At 40.2% G+C, this 23466-nt stretch overlaps 1 protein-coding gene across 7 annotated transcripts in view; it reads left to right on the top strand.

Annotated features, from left to right (window-relative positions):
• lrp8 (low density lipoprotein receptor-related protein 8, apolipoprotein e receptor) overlaps positions 1–23466 on the top strand; it is a 142921-nt gene that overhangs the window by 34628 nt on the left and 84827 nt on the right. For 4 of the 7 annotated variants that reach the window (XM_026345054.1, XM_026345051.1, XM_026345053.1 and 1 more), the window contains exon 3: positions 9943–9996. The exons of the other annotated variants lie outside the window; for them this stretch is intronic. In XM_026345054.1, the coding sequence (XP_026200839.1) occupies positions 9943–9996 (54 nt within the window). The remainder of the gene's footprint in view (positions 1–9942; positions 9997–23466) is intronic. 7 annotated transcript variants of the gene reach the window in all.

Raw genomic sequence — 23466 nt, 5'->3', positions numbered from 1 at the left:
CCTTGCATAACGTTGGGATTATTTTCTACCAGACACCCCCTCATGTTGTAATGAGGAATGTGTTTATGCACTTTCATTTCCACTAAAATAAAGTACAGTGCCCTTAGGCAGAGGGAAAAACTGTGAGAGTATGCTCACTTACAAATGCAAACACTGTCAATGTGTGTATGCATATTGTTTGCACTTGTGTGCAGATTTAGTGTTTTTTCTGTATCTTTAATTTATTACTTTAATTATTATTTTGACAGACTTACTTTTACATCTTACCTCTAAATGTTAATATATGACAGAAAGCCTACTTTACATGTTGCTCTGTTGCACTACTAGTTTATATCTATCTATACTGTGTCAGGCTCATGTCTGTCTATTGCTTATTATCATAGTTTTATTGTTTTCCTTGCTGTATCCTATTAATATTTGCTGCTTATGTGACCTCATTTTCAAACTGTGTCCATTAAATTTTGATTTCTTACACTTCTTGTTTTAACCATGTTCTATGACAAGACACCATGGCTGTGTTTTGTCGTGTAAGCATGCATGCCAGCTGGGATCTGTACCTGACATGACTTTGTTCTTGATGAGTGGTGGTACATTTGCAGCTTCTATCTTTTATTTTAGGTGCAGTAGTGTTTTTTATTTCAGGCCTTGGTTAAGCTATTGTTGCCTCCCAAATCTGGCATGTGTTCCGGTTATGAGACGTAATCTTGTCAGAGGAATCGGGATACAAGATCAGAGCTCTCTCCCTGTTTGCCTCACCTCTCTCTGCTCATCTTTTGTTCTCCATTCAGGGCTTTGTAGAGGAGGAAAGGAGACGGTGTGGTTTACAGTAAAAATCTGGCAAAAGGGAAATGAGGAGACGTTATCACCTACTGATCTTGATACAACACAAATTGGTTTTGCTGGGATACCTGCTATATACCAGCTGCCTTGCTTCCCTTTTTCTCTCTCCTCACATCATCACCTCCCTTTTGTATTGTATCTATAATCATTTCACTTCCCCCAACTCATCTCCTTTCCCCTTCTCTTCTTCTCTCCTCTCCTCTGTGGCACCCATAAACAGAGACCATATATCGCTGTCGCTGCTTATTTCTTCACCCACCCATAAAGCATGCTGACGGTTCATCCATTTCCCTGCCAGATAGTGTTGTCTTTGTTCATTTCTACTTGCAAGAGAGACGTGTATATTACTGGCTGTCTTTTTGTTCCCCCTCGCATACCTGATTTTTGAGATGATGCCACATTAACATTATAAATATGGTGACAGATAGCCTTAGGAATTGAGATGGATAAATAAACATCAACATACCATGGAAAGATTTTTATCTTATTTTTATATATTTAGTAAAAGAGGCACGAGAATCATTTCTTGTGTTTCTGTTCATGTGGCTATGCGAGCCCTGTATTCACTCTCCTTTTAGCTGTTTAGTTGCTAAATGCTACTGACAGGTCGTCAGGAATCGTAACATCTGCTGCTGGAAACAGTAGAGATGAGAGTGATGAGTGTGAATCAAAACAGAAAAGTTGTGAGCCTCTACACATAAGTGAGAAGGGTTTTATTATGACTGTGGAGAGACGCACACTGACACTGATCTCTGCTGACGGACACCACAATGCCAAGGCAAGGTCATGGCAGTTCTCTTCCCTGCTGTCTGCCTCATGGGCATGCAGAGTTCAAAGGCTTCTCCACCTGTCTCTCTTCTCAGCTGGCTCGCCCACGCTCCCTGTTTTTGGTGCAAATGTAAAAAAGCTTAGATAATACATTAGTAATATTACATTTGATCATTTTACTGTAGTACTAGATGAGCTGATACATGCTGACTAGCTGTGTTAGGACCTGCAGTGGAAACCAGGCTAATGACTAAGCTCTTAACAGCCAGATTTATCCGTGCCGTTAAAATCAGGCTATTGTAAGTTCCTCTCTCTGAATCTATTCCAGGCTGCGTTTTTATTAAAACAGGGATGACGATAACGATGACTACAACCTGTCCTTAGGGACCTAGTGGCCTACTAACAGCTGCCTACGCACACACACACGCTAACACATGTGAATCCAAACACTCTCATGCAAAAAAATAAAAAAAAATCAATTTGTCTTACACTAATGTTTCACACAACTGTTCCAGCTTTAATCTGTTTTGCTGCTGGTTGTACTGTGTCACAACACTTTTTGTGCGTGTAAGCCTACATCTGGGACAAGTGTTGAGTGAATTAATTTTTGATGTTCAACCCATAATGACCCAACCAATCCAACCCACATTACATGGAGAGTCCAGAAACTCAGACATCAGTGCGTTTTATTTCACTCAAACTCCCCCCTTACCAAGATCTCCAGTGATATCTAGAGCACTGTCTGGCTCAAAAACCATCTAAATATCACATTAGGGGAAATACTAGAAGAATTATCCATTAGTGTACCGTACCTTGTGACGGGAACAGGATGGGGGATTTGCATCAAACGTCTAATTGCTTCACTTCAAAAATAATTGGACTTTCACCTTCAGATCATCCCATCAGAAATGTAAAAAGATTCCATTCACTGTAGATGAGGATTTGAAGTGAACGAGGGATCGGGAGGAACATAGGGAGTCTTCTAAACCAGCATGTGGGTGGACAGAGATTCGTTTTCGACTGTCTTTGATGACATTTAACGTGTACTTTAACTAAAGTGAACACTGTCGAATTTCAGATGTATAATTTGCAACATCAGTACATTTTTAATCTTTGAAAGCTTTGTGAACGTACAACTAGTCTATTTTTTTTAACTTTTTACCTTAATACAGAATTTTTTCTATTGAAATACATTGTTTTGTAGAGACCATTCATGGATTGCAGAAAGAGAGTTTCTCGAGTGCCCTAGACTTTGATTAAGTTTGATTGTGCACAGGTATAAAGTTCTGAGTGATTTGAAATTGCCTCTTGATTCCCTCAGTGCCTTTGGCAAAAGCAGCCAGGGTAGGCACCTGTAGACATCGTTTTGAAAGAGTGCTTCAAAATTTTATTTACACCTTTATTGTGATGTGGCTTAGGCGGTTTGAAAAAGGCAATTTTCTAAAAGGTGTATTTAATCCAGGTGAAGTGCAATATAGATGAAATGTATTTCTGTACGGGGATGTTCGATTCAGGTGATAATGAGGCCTGTGTCGTTTAGCAAGATGTCACAATTTCTCCCCGCTCATGAGAACAGTAGTTCTGCATGCTAAATTTGTCTAATCCATTGAATCTTATAGAAAATTCTAGTTTTGTGTCCTAAAACAGCAAGCCTGTGTACCTAAGTTTAGTATCCTTGCATCCCTGCCTGGAAAAAAGCAGATGTCTTTGATGTGCAGTTGGATTGTGGTGGCATTTGCAAATGAGGTTGAAATTGCCTTTTAGATCAGCGATGATCTCTGTAACCTAGACGGAGATAGTTATCAGACAGCAGAATGTTGCATATTAAGTGATGAAAAATGGAGAGGAGCAGCGCACTGGCACAGAGGAGGGGAATGAGAAGGTGCAGACTAATTTATACTCCCGCCCGAACAAACACATATAGTACGGGGGGGCGGCAAAGCTGTTATGGTGGGCTCCTGTGTGTCCCCTGCCAATACTGGCAAGAACCGAAGGCACCACACTCTTACATACACATATGCCCCCTCATAACCTCTCTTTTTCTGTAAATCTGCTCACATGCAGATTGGACTCCTGAGTCTGGTTTCTGGCTTCAGTCACTGTGCAAATTGAACCCTTCAGGAATCCTATTGTAACTGGCCAAATCGACTTAGGCACAAAGTGTGTCTGTGTGCGGGTGGGTGTGATTGTGCTTCATGTAACTATGTGGCTTGTGTAAGATAAAGGCACGGCGTGCTAATGTTTTGCTGCCCCAGTGCGATTCAATACTCTGAACATATGGAGTTTTTTTTTTTTTTTTTCCAGTCGTACTTTATTACCACACAAACTCTGCATGCTCACTGTACAGAGAGTTCGAACTGCTGTTAAACCAAACACTGATTGAGAACGTAACAAAACAGAATCCCTTCTCATGTTGGGCTTCGGTAGAAGAATCATGTTTTTACAGTTGTATTAGATTTCACTTTCATATATAGTGACTGAAAACACTCAGGGATGTGGTATAAATGTGAAATAGGATTCAGCCTCATTCAGTCATGAATATTGCCATAGTTTAGTCCACTGACAGGGCACTTCCCAGGAATGATTTCTCCACTGGTGAGCTCACACTAATCTCACTTCATGGGCGAACAAAGCACACAGAACAACCAAGGACAGGACACTTAACAGTCACCATTAAATCACCACAGAGGAAGAGTATTACCACAGAGTATAACTGCTGCTGGAGTGTCCTGGTGTTTGAGCAGGTTAAGACACATACTCTGTGCTCATTATAATATGGATTTATATGCTAATGAGATCTAACTCAAGGGTTTGTGTTACTTTAAGGGAAGTTGGGGATATGGTGCCTGTAAATGTAAAAGTAATTCCCATCAACATTATTGAACAGTTAAATGTTAGAAAACTAGAGGTGTACCACTGACCTTGTGTGTTTTTTCTTAATTAGCTTAAAGGACATAATGAATAGACACTCATTGGAGTGACAGAACAAGAAATTTTACATATTCACTAGCTTTGTCTTTTCCTACTCAAGAGCACATTACATTACTATTTTTCTTCAAATAATAAACCTTTAATCTAGACGGCAGACAAAGGGAATGTCTTTAATCGATTTGGTGGTTTGGTAACATTTTGCTGGTCAATGTAAGAATGAGGGGGAAAAAGAGAAGGACTAGAAAAAATGTTAAACAGGACAGTTTTTCCTTGTCCAGCAGGATTGAGTGGAAAGAACACCCGCTTCTCAGAGTGAGTGATCTGATCTCTTTGCTTCACCCATGTGGATGGGGCCGATTTTCACGAAGCCAAAGCCGGTTGCATCTCCCCTTGAATCAATAAGCCATTAGCAACCAAAGAAGCAGATGCTGTCAACGTTTGTCCCGGAGTCCTCACCCTCACCCCTGGCCATCGGGTTTTCATTTTGTTAGCTCACATCTCGTGCAGACGTGTCCTGGACCCAGACAGGTTTAACTTAGCGTCAGAGCCTCCTCAGAGCTTTGTTCGGGATGTGCCTACACCGATGTGGTTTTGCAAACATGGCAGTGAGTCGTGAAATGAGATTTCTCTGCTATCATTACCAGGCCGAGAAAGAAAGCCACATCTCACTCTGAGTGAACGCCTCGCTGCTCTTCCCCTTTGCCTCTTCTCTGCACAAGCATGTCTAACCATCACTAAGACGGATCAATAGAGAGCTGAGCTCCGTAAGCTGCCTGCCGACAATACAGGAAATACTGTATGCCGTAATGAGATGGGGATATTAAGCAGTTAAAGAGGGTGGTTTTAGCTAAGCAGTTGTAGGATGTGATTAGCGTAATGAAAAAAAGCTTTGTTTGCATAAGTTTTACTACAAGAGAGCTTTTGATCTCTCAGAGGGGCTGCAAGGCAGAATAAAAGGCATGGGAGACCATATCTCTCCCTCCTGTGAAAATTTGAACTGAGGGTTCATGAGATTTTGCTGATCTGACAGTGAAGCCGACGAGATATTGAGCTCTATTGTTTTCACACTGTGAGATTGATCCCTCTGCTTTTTTTTTTCAAAAAAGGTACTTTAATCAAATGTAAGGGGTTGCTTTGCACAAAGAAATCAATTTATAGCCTGCATTGTTTGCTCAGTCCGTTTCCTAAAGCACTCGGGTTTTAACCTCAGTGACTTTGTTGCTTGTTTTTTTTCCCCTCATTGTTAACCCTATGTAGGAAGGGTAGGGGCAATGTCTGGTTGACATTCTGGATTGAAATGTTATAAAGGATTCTGTTGGATCCCCATATGAAACAGTAAAAAACACATTTTTTCTAAGGGTAGAAATTCTTTTGAAGCCAAATCTCAATCAATTCAACATCACATCTGAGCATCAGCAAAGATCTTTGAACGTATAATCCTCACCTTGCTTGTCTTTTCAGAGGAGGATGAAAGTGCATGAAAAAAATAAATTTTGGATAATTTAACAGAGTTACCCATATAGCCATATATTTGCCAAAGGGCATGTTTTGACATCAAAGGGCCAGCTGTCAGCCTTGAAGGGTTTATAGTGATGGCAGATGACTGTGAATTGAATGACTTCCAAGACTTGATCAAAGATTGACTCTAAAATTTGGAGACAGATTTTGGAGGCACTTCTTCTATCCAAAGTCCGTTCAGTCTGTTCAGATGTTCTAGTTGTACTTTTTTTTTTTTTTTTTTTCTTTAGAAAATGACAATTGTTTTTTGTCTTAAATGAAATCAAGCAGTGAAATAAGCGTCTATAAAATCTACCAAGTTTCTAATAAAAGCCATATTTTACATCGCTATTCTCCAATTTGCTTCATTTACATAATGGATCACAAAAATGTTTCTCCTCATAGCACTGATACCGTCTTGGCTGCTGTAGAAGTCGGTGTTGCCATTGTCCGTGTGGTGCCAGACATTTCCTGTTGCTCGTGCAGAACAACAGACTGTGGGGCCATGCCAAGCTATGCCATGCTGTTCCCTCTGACCTGGTAAACTCCCCTGGGCTCCTGCTTTTTCAGCCTGAGGATGATCATCCATGGTGGATGAGTCTTGGTGTAATTAACAGCAGCTTTGGGGCTTTTAAGAGGCTGATTCATGTAGGTTTCATTTGGCTTTCAAAGGGTTAGTAGGGGAAAACTGTTTTTTTTTTTGCCATAAGCTGTGTCATTTGACTCCAACAAGCTTTAGATTTAGATGCTGCACATAGTTTGTTTACAAGATTAACAGAGATTGCACTGGGCTTTTGAAAGTCACATTTTTAATGACTGTGCTTGCAATAAATTTTACTCATACTGATGTTGATACCTCACTTCACATTCATTTGATAGACACATGTGCTTGAAGCCTAAACTTACAAGCAGTGCATTTAAACTTGATTAGGACTGTGCTATAGAATAGCTTCATGTGAAATTGTTTACATGACTAAATAATCTTTATTACCAGAAAAGTGCCAATTAGGTGGCAGGTGGCATTCAAGGAGCAGGACACACAGTAAGTGGTGTTTTCTAAGTGAAATACACCCCAACCTGAATTAACTCCATTTCTTTGTTAGCATTATGATCCTCACTCACGGTGTACCTGTTAGACTCATTCAAGAAAAAGGCAGTTTGATCCCTTTGTTTTAAAGCTGCAGAAGTGAACTAGTGGTTCACACACCAGGCTCAATATGAAAGATTAATGACGGACATCAAAAACATTCGGCTTTTGTTTTGGATCTTTCATCTTGTGTTCTGAAGGTTTGCTGTTAAAAGTTCTGTAAAATCAAATGTTATTTTACTGACATAAAAATGATATGCTGTTATATGCAATATAAAAAAATATGAGACAATTAAAATACTTAAAATCTGCTTTTAAAGTCATGATAGAATAAACAGTCATCTGAATGTTGGTAGCGTTGTAACATGGTTTATCCACATTCAGAAAACTTACCAGCTCTCCGGCCACAACCTTTGTTGTTTCAGTGCGTCTGTAGCGTTCAGTCCAAAATGCAACTTTTAATGACTAATTATTAAACCCCCATGAATATAATCCCTCATGAGAGAAGCATGTTTCCTAACTAAAAAGCTATTAATCAAGGGATTGATTAGTTTCACCAGACTGTTCACATTTTGACTAATAATTTTTAAACATGTTTGGAACCAAAATAGTGATTTTACTTTAACTGGTATTATTTATTATACAGGGAAATTCTAGTTCCCTGTTTTCCTAGTTTTTTTGCAACCAAAAAATTAGAAACAAATATAAAAACTGAAGCTATAATGGGTAATTGTGAATTATATTTAAATTTTTTTGCGACGATACAGAAGAGCATAAAGTTACCAACCACCACGAGCCCTAAATGTACTGAGTTGAGCAAATGTGTCTTGATTATGAATTCAACCTTTAATTAATAAGATGAGCTTTGTTCCTTCTCCTTCAAAGGTTTTATTGTCCCACTTCAAAAATATTTTTAAATGTTTAATGTGCAATTAAGAAACTCTTTCAACTTTTTACCATCCAACTTCCAAAATTAAATTTTCTCCTAAAAATGATTTCCTAACCTAAATTAAAAAGAAGTTATTTAATCAAACAGTTTTTTCCCAACAACACAATCTGTCTCTCTGCTTTTCGCTACAACTGCCAAACTCTCAGAGTGATGAGACACTGTGTCAGTGTCAGCAACCTTCTCTGTCACTCTCTGAGGATCATTATAGGCTCACTGACAGGACTTTGACAGGAGTTTAACTCCGTAATTTTCAGGGCAGCTTGAATTGAAGCAACCAGCTTGCTGATGTTTAAATCGTCTTTGTGATAGAACCAATCCAGTGCATTATTTCCTCATCTTTGTTGCCATTTGTGTCAAAATGTCAGAGTTGTTCAATATGTCCACCTCCTGAAAAATTTCTGCCAGCATGAGTGTGTACTTATACTACAAGTAGGTTAGGTGGACCATGCATTGCATCCCATGTTTTCAGGTGACACCCGATTGGTCTAGATTAGGACAATATCTTTAGGCTAATATTGAGATAGCACTGTTCAATCCTTCTTCTTTCAAAAACAATTTTCCACATGAATGTCTGTATACTCATAGCGCTAAGTATGTGTTTATCTCTTGAGTGTTTGCAGGCGGGTTAGTATGTTTGCCTTTGTCTCTCGCTGTGTATTGTATTTCTGCTACGCTATTGTGCATTCACACTTCTCAGCAAACGCTTCTCCCTCTCAGTTTGCTTCTAGATCAATTTAATTGCAGCAGTATATTTACAAAGCAAAACAAGCCATTCCACCAGCTATACCAAAACCTGTAAAACACTTCGCTGGCACCCAGTATTACCTTTCAAAAATACTGCACACAAAAGGCCGTGTGTATATTTGAAGAGCAACAGGCAGATGCAAGAACACGTCGTTTGAAAATTGTTGAAATCCAAATGCTGCTGTGATGTGTTTTTCTCAATGAGACGTGATGTTTGTTGTGTTTTTCTCAGTGAGATGTGATGTTTGCTTTTCTCAGGTGCGTCTGGCCTTTAAGTTGATTTTCTTTAACCTGGAAAGACTGCATCACGGCTCATGCTGTCTTTCCATTTTCCTGTTCCAAAGGTGAATGTAGATTTTCTGACAGGATAGTTCTTAATGCCTTCTCTGGAAAAACTACTCTCTGCCTAGTTTCAGTCAGGTGTAATGAGTCCATTTGTCTCAGTGCTACATAAGAACAGAGCTTATCTCTGTGTTTGCCATTAGAGGTGCTTATTGTCCCAAGAACAGTTCACTGTCATTAATACTTGCCACACAACTCCACTAAGTTTTACCAAGTGCCCATTCACTCTCTCAGTCTGTCTTTCAACTTTGCTTTGCTTTGCTTTTTATTTTTTATTTATTAAACCTTCAATATTTTTTTTATCTCTTAGGACTTCAGATGAAAATACTGCCACACCCACTGATCTCACCTCTTCTCATTCAACTTTCTTTTCTTTTCCTCTCATTCCTCTATCATTTTTGCATCCCTCCCTGTTCCAGTGGTTTAGATCTTCTGCAAGAAGAAAGTCTCTGCATGGATGGAGAAATTAATTATCTTCTTCTCCTGCTGTGCAGACTACCATGTCGCTGTTCACATCTGATCAGTAGATAATTGGAAAGTTCCCTATCTAATGGGCCTCCTAACCTTTTCACGAAGACTTATTGATGTTTTTGCTGAGCTCATCACTTCTGTGAAGTCCCACTTTTCTTTCCTGACTAATTTGTCTTTTGTTCTGGGGTTTTAAACTCCTTACAAACATCACTCCTTAAGCTTCCCTTTTCTCCAATATTGATATTGCTGGAATAAGCAAAATGTTAAATATAGCATGTTAAATTAAATATGTTCTTTTCATTTTTTGGTTCAGGCCCTATGTTGTGGAGCAGAGAGAATAAAGATGCCTTCAGGAGGCGCCACCAAGGTTTTTACCCTCGTAATTTCTGCTGCCATCCTTTGTTCAGCATCAGCCATTACTGCCCAGTTGTGGCTTGTCCAGCTTTCGAAGTTACATCCTTTACGCCTTGTTTGTGCTTGCCTGCCAAATAGTTGTTGGGGCTTGTGTGTGTGTGTATGTGTGGGTGTCTAGTCTAAATGATGGGGAGGAGGGCTTTTAAAGTCCAGGGCCCATGTTAGGGACAGAAAGAGGGCCAGCATTAATCTAAGAGTTCAAGCCTATAGTTGTCAGGCTTTACGGGGTGGGAGGGGTGGGGAGAGCTGAGACACTGACTTAAAGGCCTTTAGCCTGAACAATAGCTCTGCTGTGTTAAGGAAAAAGGCGAGGAGTTCACAGTTCAACGCTCCACATCCTTTTTCTTTCACTCTTCTCTCGCTGCACTGGTCTTTTCTCACCAAGTGTCCACTTTTGACTCTTCACTTTTCCTCTTTTCTTACGTTCACCTCTTGCTGCTTCTATTTGCTGATAGAAGCCATCCCTCTGATAGAATGAGCTGTGCTGTACTTGCTTGTCTGGTCTTTGTCAGATAGGAATCATAGACACAGACACTTGGACAAAGGCACTTTTCACACATGCAGCCTTTTCTGTGTCTGCAGCAGTTTTGTTTACGTGACATGTTTGAATAGGCTGTTCTTACACACAGGAAAATCCATTCAAACATATTATCAGCTCAAGCAAAATTGATAGATGTATTGAATGTGACATCTGCAGCTTAAACACACAGTTCCAGCCTTGTATAACGAGTTTAATTTGTTAAAGTGGCTGCAAAAAGCAGAGGTTAGTGTGACATGAGATAGAGAACCGGGACTCTCATTAATAAATGACTACCAGACGTATTTAATAGCAAATCAAAAAAAAAGAGTTCATGACTTCTTATTGGCTGGCATCAATCAGATAAAAACGAGCACACAAATTCTACAGTTGCCCTGCAAAGTAAAGATTAAAAAGACACAGCCATAGCCATGCAACAGAAACAGCAAAGAGTGACCACATTTTTCTGAGGGGCTGTGGTGGACAGAGTAAAAAGTCAATCTGCAGTTGTTACTCATAGTGAAACTAAACCAATTAAAGTCTTTGACTTGGTCTAAATGTTCGTTCTAGTGCATTTCCGCTTCTATTTATTGCGTAATTTCTTCATTGGGTAAAAGGTTTTTACACTTCAGGAGATTATTAACATGTCAGTTTGGCAATGTCATCACAATTTCTGTTTAGATCTATTTAGTTGATATAATTTACATGTTGGTACTGTGATGGAAATTCATCTTGCTAGTGAGAAAAGAATAACTAAACGATAGAAAGGGTGAGATCCCCTCCGTATTGTCAGTGAGGCATTGTTAAATCAAAATTGCATTTCTGCCTTCACCAGGTTCAGAAGCCCCCTCTGGCCCCTGAAGCCTCCCAGTAATGCAATTAAGAGCCATAAGCCTTTTCCCAGGAATAAAAGGGATGAAAGAGGGATTGTTCTCTGCTTCACTGAAGTTGGGAATATCTGTGTGTGTTCTCATGTGTTTGTGTGAAGATGGATTGTTAGAGGGGTGGAGTAATAACATGCTCCATGCTCCCTCCATGCTCCCCTCTACTCAACTATTCCTCGCACACAGACATGGAGAAAGGGTTTGAGTTGTACTTAAACGCCTCTAACACACACGCAGTCATTTTTCTCTCGCTGCCACCTCTACTCCTATTGAAATGCTATTGTCCTGCCATAGTGTCAGCGTGACTTTTGGAACAAAACTGGAAAAAAAAAAAACATTCAATCTTTTCCCTCCCAGCCAATATAAAGTCACCGTAGCTGCCGGCACTGCAGATTGTTAGTTTTCTAAATGAAAAACTGCCCTACACAAGTTGAGTCACAGCATTACTTTGTTTCAGATAGTTGTAAGCTGTGTGTCCACGATGCAGAGCATTTAACTGCACATTTTAGATGAATGATGCTTTGGTAATTAGAAGTGAAGGGGGGCGGCAATGGAGCTTAATGAGCCTCGTGCCCTCAGGTCAGGAAGGAGTGTTACATAGATAGAAAAGTCATATGCCAGGGTACCCACCGTGCCACCAGCTTGTTTTAAGGTCATTTGATTGCACGCCTCATCTGCAAGACTTCATGTACAGACAGACAGGCTGAGGCAACGTTTATGTTTCAGTTTTAATGACGTTTAATGTTGTCTTTGCACTACAGTTTGTCAATATAAACAGAAATGCAGTAATTCAATTCCGCTCTGGAGTATTTTTACACCAGTGCCTGGTCATAATTGTGCATTCTTTATATGTTGAAGGTGCTTGTATTTGCTGCATGTGTGTAAAATTCTTCACTGTATTTCAAGTCTATAAACCTGTATGAGCTACTATAGTGTTACGACCAGACTCAGTGGCAGTAAATGGACAGCTTTGGTTACCTAACATGTAGCATCCTCCCCCTCTTTATTGTACCTACCAGATTTCACACTATTTCACTCTATATCTGCCATCATGCACAAGCGTATCCTATTAAACAGAGTGAGGAAAAAAGTAATAAAAGAAAACAAAGCCATTAAATGCAGTTAAGGGCTTGTTACAAATGTGTTGAAATTACAGCCACTCACATTATGTTGGAGAGTTTTTGATTACAGATGCAATTGGATTTCCCTTCGTTCCGTCTTTGCATGCTCTACCCTGGATTTGTCACTTCGCCAGCATTGTTGGTTGCTTTATGCGTTCAGCAGTGGCGTGGGCAGTACCGAAGCAGCATTGTGGCGCGATTGAGAAGATAATTGGCTTTTCACTGAAGCAGTTTTATGCTGATGCAATTGAACCAGTGCGTGGCGTAAAGGTTAGGGCGATATTAGGCCCCATACAAATGAGAACAGGAGAATACACACTGAGGCAGATGTCAAAGCCAATCTCTTCTTTTAGTCTAACCGGAGGGAATGTGTGTGTGTGTGTGTGTGTGGCTCAGAGGTTTGTGTACTCTGCTGAGAGAGTTAGATTTTCTTTTAGGTGGAACAATTGAAAAAGCCAGCGGAGTGTTGAGTATAGACACAGTTAACACAGAAAACTTCAATTCACCCTTTAAGCGCTTGCATGTGCAAATAGTAACTGGAGCTAATGTCCACACATTTATGTATGTCTGCACATCGATGCTGACAAAGTAGTTGAATCGTAATGAAAATGAATCTGAAACAATTCTAATCAACTTATTGATAAAAAGGATCACAAAGCAGTTAATGAAGCAGAATTTTTAGCTTTTTCTTCTTTTCCGACTTTGAAAATAATCATAACCTGCAGCCTTATTAGTACATAATAGTGCACACTATGCCATTTGGTTCACACCGTTGCATACTTCCACAACCCCCATCTTTCCCATTGTTGCATTGTTATTCCCTCTTTATAAGAAATGCTCAATAATTGCTTTCCCTCTTTTCCACCTCTCAGCTCCTTTGTGTGCGATTGTATGTTGCCATGCTCAGCTCTCTGCCAGTGAGCTGTGGTGCTTTGGCCAGTCTCTGAGTGCCTTTGGTTGTAGTGAGGGAAATCAGCTGTGGCAGAGCTGTAAATTATTCCTCTGGAGGGCTTGAGCCCACACTCGCTCCCGTTTGCCATACCTTTATCAGGACACAGTCGGCTCCTATGGTCCCCTTATCTGTCAGGTCTGAAAGGCCCTAGCCAAGCAATATCAGTGACCACAAAAAGAGGTTGTTTAGTGTGCAGGGAGAGAGAGAAGATGGATAGAATGAGAAAGAAAGAGACAGAGAGGGAGGAGGGGGAGGAAGCTGGAGCAGAGAGATCCTTCTGCGAACAACACAAGTGTGTTAAGTAAAATTAAGGATGTAGGAGTATAGTGATGAGAGGAAGTTGCTCTGTCAAATAAATTGGTTAGTGATTTTTCTGTGCCTTGTTCTTTAAATTATGAACCTTATCTGAAGATGTTTTCAACCCTCTTTGGTGTTAATTCATGACTGAGCTGAGTCAGGGTGGATCATACTGTTAATGTTTGTTATCGTTGCAGAAGTGAATGTTATTATAATTTTAATAGTGCTGCTAACTGCAGTAGTAACATTAGCACTGTGGGTCAAAATATAAGAAGTTAATTCATACTGAATACAAACGATATGATGATAAATTCAGTCATTTATCCAACAATAAGCTGAATATGATCTGTTTATGGCTCCTTAAAATACAAAATAAGCTTCTTTTGTTCATAATTGCTTCATTTTCTCTATTATTTGCAATAATTTGCAACTTAATGGGCATTTCCAAGCAGTAGTGTTCTGAATCTTGTCATCAGCTTTTACACCAATTTCACTGATCCTTATGTCCCTGCTTACAAGAACTTTAGTGTCTGCTTTCCTTTGCTCTTTGGAGAAGCCAGCTTTTTCACGGCTCCAGCGCTTTGTTCTTACTGTCAAAGCAGCTTCTTCTCATCTGTTTTGTTCCATTTGACATCTTCACATGCAACATTTCACTGTTGTATTCTTTCTTTGGAAAACAGCTGTTCTCTTTGAGACGCACATCGACTCCATGTGAAAAAAGATGCCCATAAACTAATCTGGATTCTACAAAAGCATTAAAAAAAAAGATCCTATGCACACTTCAACAAAATGAAGGGGAGACTTTCTGCTTGTTTTGCTGTCTCTTAGTTTAAGACTGTGCAGTATTGTACATGTGATCTTAAAGCTTTGTTTACATGGTAGACAGGACTCTGCTGTCTCTTTCCCCCTCACCCTCACTCCTTCACCGCCTGAAAGAGGACTTCCTTGCATTCTGATCATGGACCTGTCTGTTCGTACAGAATCTAAAGAATACTAATCAGCAAGGCCCCCTCCATTTGCAAACTCTATTCAGTCAAGGATGGTAGAAAATAACAGGAGACATATGATAAATGGTTGGCCACATTTGGCTCTTACTTTATTATCTAGTGTTAGCCTAACTCTTCCACCATGCTGGGATAGAGGTGACCTGTATAGGTTTGGGACTTAGACCACTGCACCTTTTTGTTGAATGAAAGAACAATTACTGGATAATTTCTAGACTGAACTGCAAAGAGTTGGATTAAATCAGTGTTGGTTTTATAAATATAATTCCTTTAGATGTTTATTTAAATTTTAACTAGACTTCAAAAAGCCAATTCTACAGGAACTGTCAGGGTGAAAAGTTGGTTTAAATTGTAATCAACTAGCGATACAAATGACTCATCTTTAGCTACATAACTGCTCAAACAGTCAAAAAAGGAGACGTACGCGAAAAAAAGGGGAAGATGTTGATGAGCAATAAGCACAAAGAGGAAGAGAAAGCAGCTAGGATCGTAATCAAACCTCAACTTTATTTCATTGCTTTTTAAATGTTACACCTTTGCTTTTCAACATCAGCTCATAATGGTTGAACACAGATAAGTTACAAAGACCACATTGATGACCTCAGCTATCTCATTGTTAACTGTGGTGTTGTCTCATCACGTGCAAACCCCAAGCTGTTGCTATCTGTCTCATTTGCCTAATCTTTGAGGTTCTTGTGAAACAACAGCAACACAAACCAAATGCGGTGGATGACCTTTTACTTCTTGCTGCTCTTTAGATCTATTTTGTTTAGAAGGAACACTGTGTTGTTTTGTTGTTGGCCCCACACTGCTTTTTGCATCTTTCTGTTTGTCCACTGTATTTTGCATTTGTAAAACAATCCCTTCTTCTCATGTGAGTGGATAGACTAACTTTCCATGCTGATAACAGGCTGCTGATTCAAACTGAGAAGGTACGTTTTGCCAATAGTCAGTAGATATTAAGTTGAAGAACAGAGATGTGTGGACATTCCTATTTCTTTCTTCAAGCTATTAGCAAACTTTGACAGCTAAGCTCCAGTAAATTTTACTCCTACACTATTCCATTTGCTTGCTCCACCTTCACTTCCAGAAAGAATCCATGTGTATAGCCCAGATCAGCTTATCTGCTAGCCATGGCTCTGGGTGGTCAAATGGGTTGAACAAACCCCCTAGAGCCTGGCACAAGTTGTACAGAACACACACATACGCACACACAAACACACACACACACACACACACACACACAGAGTGTGATGGGAAAACATCATTGCCACCCAGGGGTACTTTCCAAAAAACATAATGTGGTGTATTTGACCTGTGCACTCACCCTACTTTTGTAAAAGCATTACTGTATGACTTCGCCAGAATATTGAAAGACAGCCTTGTGTAAGGTTAAAGCTCTGCTGTTATCGCGCTAAGCCAGAGAGTTCACGCCATCTTCCCTTCTCTGTAGCTGGCGGCAAAAAGAGACGACAAGAGGAGGAAAAGAGGAAAAAAAAAAATAAGGGAAGATCAACATGAAATAGGCATTTCTTGTCTTGTGCACACATACATGCACCTAGGCACACAACCATGTGTTCCTAGGTGCCAATCAAGTCTAAATACCCCTCCAGCAGGGAGATCTTTGATGGCTGTTGCCCAGCCTCATTTGAAGCTGAGCTCATTGCAAGCTTCGCTTTGGGATGCAGGATCAAAAAACAGCCAGTGGGACAAAAAAAAAATCTGGTACTGGATGGATGTGTGAGGGTGTTATGTGGATGCACATGCCCAGTATATGTGTGCAAATGTGAAAGTGTGTTCAGTATGTTAATAGATGTATGTGCCCACCTTGCTGTTCATCTAAGAACTGCCAGTTACAAACAGTGAAAGAGGACAGAGGAAGGAGGTGCTACCAACAGTTCTAGCCAAGTAGCCAGCATTTCCATTTTGTTTGCTGCAAGCTGAGTGTGAAACTTTGATGAAGGGCAATTTGCATCTCTGGATGGCTATGAAGAGGATGGCTTTGTTCACTGCCACCAAAAAGCCGTGCCCGCACACTGCTGGCTCCAAAATACTGCCCACCCCACCACCAACCAGCACCCACCCTCTGCCCTTCACCCTCCGCCCTCCTGGCAGCACTTTTCTGCTGCTTTGGCCAGCGGCTATTCCACCATTGTGTTGTGTGGCCAAGAGCACCTGCTGGGCGCCCTTTCATCAAACCTCCTGGGGTTTTTCAAAGCGATCCAAGGGCAGCTCCCCAACCTCGGCATAAACACACCTAAAATAAGACAGGTGGAGATACAGATGTAAATATGAAAAACTAAGGCAGATTTCTCGAAACATGATGATGTATATTCTCTACTTCAATGTCCATAGATGAGGGGAGGAAGGGATAGGTAAATGGTAACTATCCCATGTTAACTAAAATGTACATACATATGCATATACTCCATAGCATGTAGAATCCCACACTATAAAATTTAGCATAATCTTTAAAAAGCGGTTGAAAGAAAGGTTTCCCACTGTCCAGTTTATTAAAACTGAACAAGCAGTCTCCTGTGATGGCTCAAACAGTGAAACGGTTAATGAAGGGGGACCTCTGGGAGACAGTGGGAAGGGAGGGAAGACAGGGTGGTTTGGGCATTGTGTGTGTGTAATGTGTTGAGAGGCGAGTGTCTGGGTTGTATTTGTATTCCAGTGGCCCGTGGTATCCGTGGATACACCCAGGTAACTGGGAAGCATGCAGAAGGAGGAAGTGGGAGAGCAGTAATTTCACAAACGTGCCCCTGATACCCACGATGATTAAAAAGAACCACACAGTGAGGGGTAACTTTAGGTCAGTCCTGTCCAAAACATGCTCATCTGTAGCTACATCCTCATTGCCTTGACTTATAACTGTTGCAGATTTAAAAAGGGCAGAAGAAAGCAAAAAGAAAGATGTTTAATTCTGTGCATTTCCTGCATTAAAATATTAAAAGCAGTGTTTAAAACTGAAGAAAGAAAAGTACTTTACCAATTATCTGTAGTGAATTTAAATGAATTTGAAAAGGATAAAGGTCTCTTATATTTTTAACACCTGAGCTGTGTTCAATCAGAAGATGCCTAGACATAGCAAATACACAATTAATAATTATTTACTAGCTCTTTGAACAATATTACTTTATCAGTATGAGTTGGAAAGTGTTACTGAGCAATACCACTCACTACTTTGTTACTTGAGTGGCTGCCGAGATTCCAAGAATTGTAAACACAGTAAAAACATGAAGCCAACTGTATTTTCGGGAAATGTGACAAACACCCACGTCCCCTCATCAGGGGACTATTTCAAGAGATGCCTGGCGAAGTCATACAGACCTTTCTTCGACATAGAAACAATCATAAACACATATTTATACAGTGCTTAACATTTTGGTTATGTTCATGCGCAAAATCTACTTGGTCAGTATTTCAGATTCATTTAATAAAAAGCCCATGTTTTGGGTCAACATAGCCACTTCCTCTGTGTTACAAGATAAACACTGGAATTGAACGCAAGTCTCTTATGGGAACGTCTTCCAACCCACAGCTTAGACTTTTAACCTTTAATAAACATCCAGTCCTTCCGTTTTTCCATTATAATTTTGGCATTTACACTTAGAACGGTACCAATTTATTGAGCCATTAGGAGAAGTTTGTTTTAAAATGGCTCAGTTACAGTGAAATCTATCATCTAGTGCTGATCACAAAAAATTGAATGGTTCACTCTGTGTCATACAGTGTATGTGTTATATTTTCTCCTGTCTTTTCACTAAGATGTCACAAAATCTTTATTGGAACATAAAAATGGGCCACTCATGGCAACCCCTCCATTCAAAGTTGAGATGTCATGAGATTATTTCAAACAGATGAACTCATTTGGCAAGATTACAGGAGTGCGATGATTCATGAGCCACAACATAGACTGTGTGCAATAGTTCCTTTCGACTTCCCTTTCTTTCTTCTCCCCTAATGTTCCTAAATCAGAAAGCTTTGTGGGCCAATGAAAAGAGCTTAGTCATTGTGTAATTTCATTCCTGCAGTCAATGATGATGGGACATGTAAGCCTTAAAAAGGATTAGGAGAGAAAACATGATGACTTTGACTGTATAAACCTGATTGAGACACCAGTGGTGTAGCTCAAGAGAGAAAGTCCTTCTATTAGTGAGTCACACTAGTGACTGAACCAACTTTGGCCTTAAGTCATGTGGTTACTCACACTTTGTCTGATTGCTATCACTTTGTATTTAACATGTAATCGGACTTTTTTTTTTTCACAGCGTCAAATGTATCTGAAAATTGAACATGAAGAGCTGACGACCATTAAAAATGATTTGTGGTGATTGAAGGGCAGCAGAAGGAATGAGAATGTGATGCCCATACTGAAAAGGAATGAAAGCTTTGTCTGCTCAATCTGTGATTTAGTTTTCTTGTTTTAATATTGTACAAAATTAACAGAAGCAGCTGGGTTAAAATAGACCTCTAGCAGTGCTGACCTTGTGCTTAGCACCTCTAGGAACTAAGGGAAGGGATAAATATATATATTTTTATACATTTAAAAAATTATTATCTGTCTATTTAGGACATTGACGTCTTTAATCTATCCTATGAAGCACTGTGTAAAGCTGCATTTACTTTCCATTGACTTTTTTTTTTATTCATTTTTGGTTCATTCATAGGTTGTTTTTTTTCTTAATTGTGTAAGAAACACATTTCTTCTACTTTGTTGTCATTTTCATACTGCAGGAGTCTATAGACATCTATGTATCATTCACTTTTTGAATTACAGTCTCAAATTCAGATGTTTTTGTCACATTGAGGCTTCTCCTGCTTGATCTCAGGACATCATCCTTTCACCCAAAAGGTTCTTTTTTAGTTATTTTTCTAATCTCTGATCACAGACAAAGCAGACAAAGACAAGGGACAACTGGCAGTTTTCCAAAGGGAAAAGGGGTGGGCGTAAGAAAGAGAAGGAGTGAGCAAGGGGCGACGCGAGCGTGCAATAGATGCAGGAGGGGAAGGGTGGAGAAGAGGCGCAGATAAGGAACATACTGTAGACCAAATAAGCGTGGCAGGAAAGACAAAAGATGCGAAGCTGTGTACTGTGTTTTGTTTTGCTGAGAGCACAGCAGAACACAGAAAGAGGAGGGATCGGTGTGTCAGGAGAAAGTAATCAAATTCTGCCATCGCCTCTCCGAGATCTAAGCAATGTAAAAGAGCAGGTTGTTTTTTTTTCTTTGTCACCTTGGCACATATTACCTCCCTCTCTTTCTCTTACCTTTTTCATACCAAAATCAAATACGTTTGCACAGCTATGTTGTGTTAACTGTACAAGTAAACACACAGATGCACACATGCCCTGACTCCTGGTGACCTTTGCAGCTCCCAAGCGGCAGCTATTTGTGATTGAAATGAATTCTTTTTGCTTGTCAGCAGCGGGAGAAATTTGTCCCTCTCTTTTGTCTGCAGATGCCCAGGCTTTGTTGGAATCCCCACCACACCCCTCTTCATCTCCCCTCTCCCCAACCACTCCCTCCAGCGAGTGCTGATTTTTGATAATAAGCCCAGTGGTAATTTGTCATGTGGACCGACCAGCAGCGCGCCGCATGTGTGCGGTTTGGGACTTGAATAGCGATGGTGGAAGTGCAGGGCGTTGAGAGGGGAATTACGAGGCTCACAGTGAACGTCGATTCATGCAGCCAGCGGGAACGTTGTTTTGCTAGTAAAAGGCTTTCTTTCTTTCTTTTTGTTTTGGGGAGGGGGCTGCTGAAACCTTGCCTGTTTCCGCTTGTCAGTCAGTAACTCACTAGAAGAGTAATTACAGCAGAGAGTTTATGAATTTTCATTTTGCCACTTGAGTGTAGCTGCCACACACAGAACATGTGGTTATGTTATGTAAATTAAATTCTGATTAAAACATCAAAGTTATTAATAATTGTGCAATTTTCTGTTAATAAAATAGATTGACCATTTTAATATTGGCAGCACAAGTCTTTGCAAAGCCTGGTCCAAATACAATATGTTTGTACACACAAAGCCTACATTAGTGTGTGTGTGTGTGTGTGTGTGTGTGTGTGTGTGTGTGTGTGTCTGCTAGCCACATTGACAAGGTTTAATATACTATTGGATATCCCCTCCACCCATGCATCACATAGGTGCTATGGCCCCAGTAGGACATTTATGCTTTGTGTATCTGTGTGTGTGTGTGTGTGTGTGTGTGTGTGTGTGTGTAAATTCAGAATTTATGATTGCATAGTTTGTATTTAACGGTCACCTCTTAAACCCCATCTGTACGCAGCTACTCCTTCATTTTCCTTTGCCCATGATGACATCAGTCAAACATCAGTGACAGCACCCCAGTGACTGCAGAGCCATATAGTCCTTACATGTGTGGTGAGGAGCGTGCTAAAGGACTGATAGCTGATATCATTAAAATGACAACCCTGTCTGGGAAAGTGAGTGTCTCACTGTCTGATGAGATTGGAGTGTTGAGGTGGCACATGGGGGAAGGGATAAAGTGTGCATCTGTGTGTGCTTGTGTGCAAGTATGTCTGTGACTAACAGGGCTGGTATCAGTGTCTGAGTGTTTAATAAATCAATGCAGGTCAAGTCTGAGAGCCGGATGTCACCCAGATGGCCTGTTAGACGCATTTGTAGTGTGTGTGTGTGTGTGTGTGTGTGTGTGTGTGTGTGTGTGTGTGTGTGTGTGTGTGTGTGTGTGTGTGTGTGTGTGTGTGTGTGTGTGTGCAGTAGATGGTGTAGAAGCAGTGAGGTTTCTCTGTGCAGAAGAATATGACCTCATAGGGTCACGAGACATCTTAGGAAAAAAAAAGCCATCATACCGACACCCACACATAGAAAATGCCGTCACCCGCACACCTCATGTGCCTTTTGTCTTCCTCGTCAAGTATACGGCTATAGTTAAATACAATAGAAGTATTCTGTTATTTCATATTAAGTCTGTGACATCTTGTAAACAAAACAATTAAAAAAACATTTTTCTCTATTTATTATATATTTTAAAGTGCCACTTCAAATTGCTCGTTGCTGTGCTCTTTCTGTTGTGTTCGTCTAATTAATGCTCGTCACACTATGTTTGGTTTTAGGGTTAGTTTTCTTTTATTGTTGTTGTTACAAGTTGTCCACACAGTTCCCTAAACACGCACCCTCAAATGCATTTAAGACAGAACCCAGTGCTCATAGTACAGAGCAGATAAACATCATAATAAATCAGCCATAATCATTTAAACATACTTAAGTAGAAAAAATAATCTAACAGTACTTAGCAGTTAGATAATATTGCACTGGAGCCCAGAGAAAGGAAACAAAACACTACAAGCATCGTCAGCGAATGCAAAAATGTACACATAAATATTTACATAGAAATTTTATTGATTTATATTTATCCTGTACAAAACATGATGGAACAGCATCAGACCTAATTTCCATGTGATAGGCAGGATCAGTCAGATGTGACCACCTGGGCTTGTAGTGCTTCTGAGAGTGTTTGGTTTTCTGATGTCATCATGTGAAGGACTGTTCAGCTTCATGTTGTAAAAACAAAAACAAGCCAGGCCCTATTTGTTTCTCCTGCTCCATGTGCTCCCACAATGGCCCCTTTTGTGCTGCTACTTAATTAGCAGTCTCTGAAGCTAACGCAGCGCTGCGTACAAAGCGACTGCTCTATGATCTCTCTGACGAGATATAAACTCACCCTCACAACCCGCAGCAAATACACTCATGTTAGTTTGTCTCAAAAGCTGGAGCCAACAGCTTTCCTGGCACACGATGTCCAAAAAGGAAGGAGGTTAGGAGATGACGACTAAAGAAAAGAATAGAAGTTTTCAGCCACGGGGGGAAGTGAGAGGAAGATAATTATATTGAAATAGAACGAACAACTTGTATTTCTGTAATTTTAGGAGGAATTTCAAACGTGTTTGTGTGATGACAGTGGATTTTAAGCCCATCTTTAAGCTCTATAATAGCAGCTGTGTGAGTTTCATAACATAAAGGAGGAATAAATAAAGAGGTCCATACTTCTCACCTCATGCAAGTTCTTCCCATTATATCCATTGTTTCTGATTCTGTCTTTGATCATCACTGTGTCTACATACATACCCTATATGTTTTTCTTCTTCTTTTTTACTATTGTTGCACTTGTTCTGCTTCACTTCCAAGCTGCTTTGTGGAGCTGTAATGCCCCGCTTATGTAAGAGGGGAAGAGGATCAGGGACAGGGATGTGACAGGATTTGGGAGGTCTTAGGCTTTGGCCTGTGACTGATGCAGACGCCATCTTCTGGGAGATAAAATCCTGGGATCTGGGAACAATGAGGAGCCAAGAAGACATTGGTTTAACGATCCCAGCAGTATTTTTCTCCTCAGCCAACCAGATCTTTGGAGAAAAGGGCTCATTGATGCTTTTTACTACTGCAGGGTTAGCATAGGCTTCACAGACATGGTTCTAAAAATATAAAACATACTTTACAGAACCCTTGAAGCCACATAGTGAAAGTGTCAGAGAAGAGAAATGCTGATTTCAGACTTCATCAGGAAGAGCTAAAAACCGAGCATAGCGTGGGTTAGCACTGGTTGTGTTGTGGAGCACCAGGTCATTATTAGTGCATCATTTGATGCTCATAGAATCCAGCGGATG

This window comes from Anabas testudineus, chromosome 4 (assembly GCF_900324465.2).
Source record: "Anabas testudineus chromosome 4, fAnaTes1.2, whole genome shotgun sequence".
In the NCBI taxonomy this organism is placed as follows: domain Eukaryota; kingdom Metazoa; phylum Chordata; class Actinopteri; order Anabantiformes; family Anabantidae; genus Anabas; species Anabas testudineus.
The sequence above is the reverse complement of the archived record's forward strand: the minus strand, read 5'-3'. Positions and strand labels throughout refer to the sequence as shown.